At 46.0% G+C, this 10,073-nt stretch overlaps 1 protein-coding gene across 1 annotated transcript in view; it reads right to left on the reverse strand.

Annotated features, from left to right (window-relative positions):
- LOC104522030 (UTP20 small subunit processome component) overlaps nt 1-9,889 on the reverse strand; it is a gene marked incomplete at its 5' end in the record, with an annotated part of 10,487 nt that extends 598 nt beyond the window's left edge. The window contains 9 exons of the mRNA XM_010164201.1: nt 177-322; nt 2,196-2,322; nt 3,037-3,312; nt 4,088-4,159; nt 4,500-4,699; nt 5,860-5,992; nt 7,479-7,610; nt 8,586-8,768; nt 9,820-9,889. Of these exons, the coding sequence (XP_010162503.1) occupies nt 177-322; nt 2,196-2,322; nt 3,037-3,312; nt 4,088-4,159; nt 4,500-4,699; nt 5,860-5,992; nt 7,479-7,610; nt 8,586-8,768; nt 9,820-9,889 (1,339 nt within the window). The remainder of the gene's footprint in view (nt 1-176; nt 323-2,195; nt 2,323-3,036; nt 3,313-4,087; nt 4,160-4,499; nt 4,700-5,859; nt 5,993-7,478; nt 7,611-8,585; nt 8,769-9,819) is intronic.
- Nucleotides 9,890-10,073: the final 184 nt, after the last annotated feature.

Here is a 10,073-nt window from a genome sequence, read left to right on the forward strand (position 1 = left end):
ACTGTCAGCCAGAACCTGCCCAGGAGGCTGATCTTAAACAGTTTCTTTTGAAGGTTCAGAAAGGAAACTGTCCCAATTCAGGATGAAGTTCTTCCTCAAACTCCCCTTCCCAGTCAGCTCTCAAGCCTTTAGAGAAACCCTATTTCTTTTTCCCAGAAGAGAAAGCAGAATCTTACCTGCAGAGCCCTCTGCCTTTTCCTCATTGCTCTTTTCTGATTGGCCTGTTTCTGCACAGAAGAAAAGGCAAGTGAAAAAGCCTCCAGTCCAACTAACTTCTTGAGCAGTTCGATGATTTCTTGGGAAAGGTTCTTCAGTGTTGGATCTAGTAAAACAAAAATAACTTGTTTAATCTTTTCAGCACGTGGAATGAAAGCCAAGAGCCCAGTAACGGTTCCTCTTTACTAAAGGATGACTGCACTGATTGATCTTGCCCAATATACTGTAGAGATCAGAGCAAAGGCACTTGTGAAATCTGCTGGAGGGAACACAAGTGGCAATTCCCACAGGCAAAGAAAAAAATAATGCTTCTGAGGAGCAACAGTTTTTTTCAGAAGGATAATGGCATCCCAGAGATTATTAGAAGTGGTTTGCTGTATATAGCCACCAGGGCTCTTTTGGAATAGGCTTTGTTGGAAATAGAGGCGATTCCAGCCTTGTCAGTCGCCATCTCTTTGTCTAGTAAGGGCTGGCTTAATGGTTAGGATCACTAGTAAGTTACAATACATTAACTACAATCACTGAAAAAAAAAGATATTGGGGATAAAAAAAGGCTACAAAGAGATGCTAAAGGAAAACTGAGAGCAGAGCAAATGCTTCCCTCAGTCTTCCAATAGATCCCTCTTCTGAGTGCAGCCTCCAGAGAAGCTTGTGTAAGCTGCTTGCCTCCACAAGGTCCTTCAGCGACAAGTTCCCTGAATCTTCAGCCCCTGTCATGTGAAAAATCCATCTCTGCAGTTATTCTGAAAACTCATTTGAAGGCCCCTGCAAAAAGCTGATCTTTATCGACTCACGATACTGTCAAATCTCTACCAGAACTTCTCCAATTCTCCTACTTGCTTAGCTAAAAAATAAAAAGGTAGCCAAGGCAGCTGGTCCTTACCCAGCCCACTGTTAGTGCCCTAGCCCGCTGTTATACTGTTACTGCCCTCCCCCAGGTTTTTCAGTTCTTTCATATCCTTTCTAAGATGTGGGGACCCAGTGCTGCACACTGAATTTTCAGGGCATATACAAACCACAGATAATCTAACTCTTCGGTTGTTGTTGTCTGTTCTTTTCCTGACACTGGATTTTGCTTGACTTAAAAAATTTTCATGAACTATCTAAACACCACTGTCTCGCTCTTAAGCCAAGAGTCTCGTGTTAAATGGGAAGCTGGTTTGTCTTTTCCCCCACCAGGCATGAATTAAGATTTTTTTTTAAACAACATGGATCTCCAGGGAGAAACAAGTGGTGTTGCTCAGGTAGTGTCTAACAGGACAGAGTGATCTGGACTCGCTCAGGAGGAAGGGAGAAGTTCTGTGCACAGTTCCTGCAGACACCATGTGCTGCATTCCCATGGCAAACAGCTCTCTTCCCCCACCTGCACAGGTTACTTGCTTTAAGTAACTGTGCACACGTGGCACGCACTAAAGGTCATTTTCTCTATTTCAAAAGGGGAAGCTTGGGGAAAACATCAAGCAACCACCAAACTGGTGATTCAGACGTGTACAGTCCCTTGCTCTACAGTTACACAAGCTGCCACGAAACACGCCCTGATTTACATTAAAACTGAAACACATTTTTAACCATAGGGCATGGATCATCATGCCCCTAAGCTTCAGAGATCCAACGTGGCAATTCAAAAACAATGACACTTGCAACAGCCTTGTTCTGGCTTCCTGAACGCCCACACTCTGTTCCTCTCCTCAGCAAGGACTTGGTCTTGCCACCATGAGTCCACTTTTTCCACTACATCGCATGCTCAAGCTTTACCCACTTGCATGCAGGAGCCTGCCTAACTTTATTCCAGTCTCTGTCAACGTCCTGTCATACACTCTCCTCTTCATGATATTTTGGATAGACTGCAAGTAGGGGAAATTCACTGATTACAGCATCTGTGCCTCAACAGACAAAAGGAACGACAGGAGGTGTTAGTGCTGAGGCACAGCTCTGACCTGCTTTCCTCTTTGCTAGTCTTTGTGAGGGAAATCACTTACCTTGCTCTGCATAGGTGCTGTTCAGCTCCCTATACAGAGGGGTGAGAATTGTTGGAAGGTATGGCTTGATCCTGTCTTTCCCCAGATCCACTGAGATTGCTCCCAGGAACTTAAAGATGCAGCTTCTCTGAAAATGAGTGAGACATGAAATAAAGGAGGTTGGAAGGAAACTGCCAAACTGAACTGCTACAGGAGCGCTGTGCATCACTGTTCAATGCACAAGGCGTCGTTTCAGACACCTGAGTCAGAAACTCACTGCTGTGACAAGGTCTTTTGGCAGCCAAGTAAGGCCTTTAGATGAGACACAACCCCATGGGATCTGTAAATGTATGAGCTGTGACTTCACCAGGTTGGCAGTTGTTAACACTGAACAACAGGCTTGTTTTCACTGCCCTGTACTGAGGCAGCTGAAGACATGAAAACTCAACCTCTCTAACTCCGCACCATGGGGAACCAGAGCGCTTTTCCTGACACTCTCCCACACCCTCCTCCTCCTAGCAAGTAACTCCACACGGCCATTCCCCTGCCTGCACAAACCTATCACTCTTGGGCTTTCAAAGGCAGTGCTTTGTCCCCTTCAGCTTCATGCCTTTGGGTTTACCACCTTTCCACCACCCCACAGGAAGGCTGGAAGCTGAATCAGCAAAGAAAATCTGACTGGCACAAGCCTTTCCCGAGAATCCCAAACCAAAATGCTTGTTTCTTTGGCACCTCCTAGTCCTCGCTTCAGCACCAGCTCCCACCACCCTCTACTGCTAGTTCCCTGGAAGCAAAGAGCCAGAGCAGCACTCTCCTGTGCAAGTGCCTACCACATCAAAAGCAGTTGGTCTAACCCTCTTACCTTTAAAGGGACCTTAGGGGAATATGCTGCTTCGCGCTTTGCCATGAGAGAAAGCTTCTTCATTAACCACAGCAATGTGGCTGGCTGGCCTTTCTCTTCTGTGTCCTCCCTTTCTCCCTCTCCTGGAGCAGAAATGTCTTTACCTTCTTCTTCTTCTTCTGAGGCCTCCTGCTCTTCCACTTCACAGCTGAGTTCTCCTTCAGCCTCTTTGCCTTCTTCTAATGCAGGGGCTATCAAGTAAACAACTTTGGCCACAAAAAGCAAATTCTTTATAACCTGAAGTGTAAAAACAGAGTAGTCAGTCCGTGTGGGTTCCCCCAGTGTCAGCACCAGCAGTGCCCAGGGTATGTAAGAGCCAAGACCAGATCTGAAAGAAGAACTAGACATCCCAGGAGGCTGTAATGGCTTCAAGCCCTGCATGTTGCTCCTAACAGGAAAGCTCACCTCAATCTCCTCCTGCAGTTTGGGAAGAGTCTTTCCCCATGAGCTACCATGCCTTTCAGGCTGCAGCACCCCGAGGCAGGGCTGATCTTTTTGCTTCCCAGCCCCTAGCAGCCTCTGGTTCTCCACCAGGAAATCTCTGACTAAGTTCACAGTGGAATCAGACCTTCAAGCAACAGCATAAAGCTGGACTAAATGCTCCCAGCAAACAGCCAGGGCTCCAGTGCAGCTGCAGGGAAGCAGCACCAGAGATCTGGATTCCTGCTCCAGGACGTGGCTGCCCAACCTGCTCCAGTCTGGACTGCAGAGACAGACTCTCCCTGATGGATGGCTGGACAGAGGGGACCCTAGTCCTGCCCTGCACGGTGCCTCCCCTTCCTGTCCCTGCCACGCCTCAGCCCTTCCAGCAGGCTGACACCACAAGGGGGACTTGTGAGACACTCACCAGCTCAGGTGCCCTCAGCAGGGAGCAGCTGGCCCTGCACTGTGTATTTACCCTGAGCCACCACCAGCCAGCAGCACTGCTGTCCTGACTAGGATGTAACACTCCTGGATGGGCCAGGGCCTGCTCTGTGCCCACCTACAGCCCCAGACCTGCTCCTGCTCTTACCTGCTCTCCCAGAGACAGGTCCAGGAACTTGGACTGCAGCTGATGGCAGAATGCAAACGCAAGTTCCTTCATCTGTGGAGAAGAAATAGGAGAAGGGAATTATTCCCTAAGAGGTAATCAGTAGCAGAAACCCAAAGCAGTGTTTTGCAGCCACTGAAGGCAGTTCCCAGGGGAAGCCAAGGGATCAGCTCAGCAAGTCTGGCTGCATCTTGCAGTCTAGAGGGGAATCTGTGCTGCTGAGAATATGACCCCAGAGAAGCTCCCTCCCAGCAGCAGAGACACTTCCTCAAATGCTTTAAGTGATGTCGATTAGGCAGCAGAGAAATGTGCATGCCAAAGTATAACACTGTTTTTATGTCCCAGCCAGGGAATGGGCATGGGCAGGGGGAAGGAGCAGTACAGACATCATTACCTTTTTGTCCAGTTCAGCAGTCAAGAAGACTGTGGATGCAGACAGTACTGCTGACGCCTTTTTCTTCTTCCCTGCTTTTCTATCCTTCCACTTGTTGACAAGATCTTCTGGCTTGTAAGATGCAAACAACAAGCCAAAGATCTCAGTAGCTGTCAGCCAGACCCAACTGTGAGGATACCATAGGTGAGACTGGACATGATCTGGGGGAAAGAAAAGCTTTTTCAGCACAGGAGCCAGTCCAGTGAGAGCAAAAAAAGAACCAGGTCCCTCCAAGAGTTAGTACAGCACATGCTACAATAAAAAGGTGAAGGAAATGACTCATGCTCATCTGCTCGGAACATAATCAAAGACTTCCTAGCATCTCTACCCAGCCAAGGCAGAGAGGGACAAAAAGCCATGTTCCCATGGTGACCAGGCACTCTTGAATGCAAAGCACAGCACTTCTGAATATCCAAAGATGAGGTCATTGCTGGAAAGCAATGGTAACTGAGCAGGAAAGGTTGGTGGCATGGCACAAAGAGACACTTGCTCTGATCCTGGCTGACAAGTCACATTTCTGCAGCAACTACGGCCCCCTCAGGGACTTAGTGCCACAGCTCATCTGCCAGTGATGTCTGGGGACTGGCTATTGTGAGACTCAGCTGAGCTGGACCTGCTGCAGATGGTCAGACTGAAGCCCTGGATGGAAGCTGAGGCTGCTTCAGAGAAGAGATTGAGTTGCCCTCTTGTCTCACGTCTATCCAAGCTGTGAATCACCAAGCAATCCAGGATTTACAAGGGTTATCTTGTACCTCACTAAAAGCACCCAGCAGGCTGAACTCATCAAAGACACTAACCAGCCAGATCCAGGCCTCTGATAGCAGCAAATGAAGCAATTAAAAACAAGGCAACAAAAAGCCAGGAAGCCAGCCTGACACTGTACGATCTCACTCATAGGGAAACTGCTTGAATCAAACAACCTCCAGGCCTTGACATCCCAGCAGACAGACAGTATTTGCAGCGCTATTACCCTGTGTCATTGTTTGCTGGCTGGTGTGTATGACCTCATCAAGAAAATTTCATCTTCCCAGGAGAAACAAACATTTTCATAATTACAGTCAAACACGCAATAGTTTGCAACTATTTGCTCTTGGAATAATAGAAAATACTCCCCAGCAACTGAGACAGAGGGCCTATTGTTTTCATCAACCATGTAACCTTTTCCATTACCATCATCTCTACCACCCAGAAACTGACATGTTTTAGCACTCTGCAGCATGCAAACCTCGGAGGATAAAGTTCAGTTTATATTAGGGTGTGAAAAACCACATGGCACACAAAGAATCTTCCTTGTAATACAGCCATAATTCTTGATACTTACCCCAGATATTGCTCATAACATCACTGTTCCTGGTTAACTGAATCAAGTTGCACTCCGTGATCAGTTTTGTTACCAGCACAAGAAAGCTGAATAGCAGCCTATCTGCAGCCTTCTCCTCTTCCTCTTCTGTTATCTAATAAAATCAGCAAGTCAAGAAAAATGCTTATGAGAATCTGAAGACAGTCCTTATTTACCCTACTAGATAAATTTCAGATCAACCCTGCAAAGAAACAGAAGACTGACTTGTACCCAATTCCCAAATTAAACAGAAGAGAAGCAGCTCCACTAAAGCATCTCCCCTGGAGACTGAACCTCTGCAGGAGATTATTACAACCATTCTTCTTGTTTTTTATACAGATGGTATTGTAACAAACTCTTGGGTTTCTAAATGCAAGCAATTGCACACGTTGTATGTAATTTATGTCTATACATGTCTCTGTGCACATCTGATTCTCATTAGAGCCAAGCTGAGCTCAGATTTGCCTATACCACCAGGGAAGCCCCATGTTGTTATGACAATGCTGTGTGCATTGAGTTTTACTAAACTGCCTTCAGGTCCTCACCCTGCCTGCAATCACAACCTGGCTTGATAGAACGAGCCAGTGTTTCACCAACATGTCGCAGCACAGGGGTTGATTACACTGAATTTCTCCTCACTGCAGGTATTTTATTTGCACCTCTTGCCAATTTACAGAGAGACTCTTCTCTCTTATTCAGCATGTTGCCCTTGCACATTAGTAACATACGTGGCCACTCCCCAGGCACAGTGACTGTGACCCCTTTGGGATCATCACACGCCAAGCAGAATCTGAGGCAGCCTTGTTATTCCGAGTTAATCCCGTGCACTAAAAAGATTTTCCATAAAACAAAACCATGGTCTCAAGCACAGGAATTTAACTCATTTGAAAGTTAAAGCTGTAGATAACACTGAATAAAGCAGACAGTCACAAGTGACACACTCCTGACCTTCCACGCTTACACAGATCTCTGCAGCTGGCAGACACATTTCCCAGTTAAACGGCTGTTGTCAGTGTGATCATCAGGCTGTTTTCCAACTAGTCCAATTCCAGCCCATCCCGGTGCTACCTGTGCATGGTGCCATTCTTTCTGATTTTTTTTTTTTCTGTTTTTTGTAACTCCACTTTAAACAAAAAACCAGAAGTTCCTCCTCTCCTGCCAACACAGGAAAGGTCAGAAGCAGGGAAAGCTACCTCAGCATATATACTGCTGCATGCTGTCAGCCCACCAAGTCATACAGGGAAAAACCAAACACCTGAGACTCGAGGGCTGTCTCAAGAACCACTTCCACTCACTGCGATAAGATGCTGGGAAAAGAAGCAATATATCTGCTGGTTATGCAGTATGGCTGCAAGCTCAGGCCAGGTGGCTTTGCAAAGTTCCTTTGCCCCTTGTGCTGTGACATGTGATGTGAAATTTGGGCTTACAGGTAAAAATATGGTTCTTCGGTCAGTGAGGTCCCCTTCAGAACAAACGTCTGTGTTCTGTGTCTTTCTTGAGTCCCAAACAGTAAGTCCAACAGATACACCTCTCCTACACTTCTTCCCTTTTCCCATTTTCTTCCCTTTCCTCAAGCCTCACACATGGGAAAAATTACTTACATCTTCAAATTTAATTGGGTTGATTTCTTTTTCAATCAAGGTGAGGACAGCTTCAAGCCGTCGTTCAAACATTACTCCCTCCACTTCAACAAATAAACCGCATGCCTGGGCAGCCAACCTCCTGTGTGAGCTCTGCCAACAGAAAGAATAACACCCCTTGTTATTCTGCTCTTTTAAAAGCTGTAGATAACACAGAACAAAGCAGACAGTCACAAGCGATGCACTGCAGCTCCCATTCGAAGGAGCAGGTAGCAACTCCTACTTTTGCCTGTAGCAACAGCATTTTAAGAGAAGTTGGTTTTCAGAGTACTATAGAAAAAGGAGAAGCTGCCAGTTAGGGACAAAAGCACCTGGCAGCATGAGTTACCCCTGGAAACACAGCCTAAAATAGAATGCCAAAAGGCCTTTCCCAGCCCGGTTCCCAGCTGCAGAACTTTGGGGCCTACTTTGCCCTCTTTGATTCTTCACAACACAATGGACAGTTCACAGCTATAAACCAGAACTGAACATATTAGATGAAAAGGATGAAGTGTTGAAGAACACTTACTCCACTAGTACAGAGGGGCTGATCTGAGTCCTGCTTGAGAATAACTAAACAGCCAAGCACCCAGATCAAAATGGGAGGTCTGTAAGACTGGGTTTGCCACCCTCCAGCTGCTGGCAACAGACTGAAGCAAGTCTGACCTAAGACAGCATGAAAAGCCAATTACTGGCATAAGAAGAGCTTTAAGGAATGTTTAACCTTTAACCTGAGCAGAGACTTTGTGAAATATCTGACCCAAAAGATGAACTGTTAGAAGGCAGTGCAATGCAGCTGGGAAGCCTGTAGGCTGACCTACAGCAGCAGCAGCAGTTCCCTTTGTGCAGCTATACAAAGCTATATAATTTCTTCCTCTTCTTACTAGCAAAAGCTATGGTGCTCAACACAGCTTTCAAGGGCTTTTATATTAAGCTGAATCTTGCCCATAATCCTTTCCTAAAACTAAGTCAGACATAGCTGAACCCACTAATCCACTAGACCTGTTATTAGCAATCTCTCATTTGCTTTAATCTTACTCAACTCTGAAATAGAGTCCAGACTTAGTCAGTAAAAAGACTAAAGAATACCTTCTTGCTGTGAAACCACTCCATGACCAGCGAAAACATCAGATTTTGTTTTTCACTGTTTATCTTACTGAGCAGAGATTTACACGTCAAAGCCGCCATCTTTTTGCATTTGGCAGAGTCATCATTTATCATCATCATACAAAGAGAGAGAAAAAAGAGCCCGCAGTATTTGTGGAGGAGATCCTAGAAAGAAACAATCATTAGTCAACCACGTATCCCCAAGGAGCTTCTGGCAGTTAAAGGGGAAAAGAGGGGTTATCTGTTGCACAGCATATAGGAACAATGCCAGCCCTGAGCGTGGTCCACATCACGGCAGGTGAACTAAAAGGACAGGATGATCCAGCTGGAGCGCACAGGGAGTGTGTCGCAGCCCCAGCCCTTCTCTGACGCTGACTCGCTAACATGTCTCAGGGACAGCAACACGAGTGTGAGATCTTAAAGGGCTTTTAAATGCCCAGCTCTCACTGAAACAGGCTTAAGTCCCTCAGCACTGCAGCAATCTGCCAAAAGGTCTTTCTCTCAGAAATAGCAGCTCTTCATTACTCTGCACAGTTGCCGGGAACCAAGTTGAGATACTAAATCTAATCAGGCAGTGGTGAAGCACAGCTTAACTGTGCAGAACTTCTCTTCCTTCCTCCCAAAGTCCTGCTTGATTGCATGCACTTCTCTCAGTCTCCTGAATGCTCAGTCAAGCTCGAGGTGCAGTGCTTTAAGGCAGCTTAGCATTTTGCTTATGTTATCCTGCATAGATGCACAGGTATTTTTTAGCTTTCATTTTGGTCTACCCCACTGAGAAGCCCTCCCTCTTCAGTCTGGCCAACAAAACAGATATGGTGCATCACATGCTAATTCAGTCAACAACATCCCTCATGAGTGTTGGAAAAAAACCCACAAAGAGAAAACTCGAGACTTTACTTTCTATTCCTATCCCATTTCCTAAACTAGTTGTGTTTCTTCCTGGCATAAATCACCATCAAGTTTATCCAAACTCCAGCTGACAGAGCTTTATTTTACTTGCAGACTGAGCACATTAGATAAAGAAGTACTGCAGACTTCCAGAATGTAATTTCTCTTTTGAAGCAAAGCCAGGTTCTTTGGAAAAAGCGAATGTTCTGCTCGTGATAAGAGATAACAAGAACTATCAAGTGCTCACAAAACAAACTGCTTCAAAAACACTGTTACTGCAAGCTGCAGTAACTACTTGATGCTTGGAATACCCAGTGGTGCTTGTTACCTGTGGGAACATGTCAAGGAGGTAGGCAATCATCTCCAGTGCAGATTCCCTTCCAGTTTCATACTCGTACCTATGAGAAAATCATTAATAGTTAGGGCTGGGTTAATACTCTAGAAAGCTGCTAACAATTTACAAGAATGGCCAGTGCTGAAAAAACACACTGACAGAGATCTTTCTAGAAGAGCTACCAAACCTGCTCTGATAAGAGAAGCAACAGGCTCATCAGCCAGACCAGTTATCCTCAGGGTATTCAG

Source organism: Antrostomus carolinensis, unplaced genomic scaffold, assembly GCF_000700745.2.
Source record: "Antrostomus carolinensis isolate BGI_N321 unplaced genomic scaffold, ASM70074v2 scaffold33193, whole genome shotgun sequence".
Classification (NCBI taxonomy): Eukaryota; Metazoa; Chordata; class Aves; order Caprimulgiformes; family Caprimulgidae; genus Antrostomus; species Antrostomus carolinensis.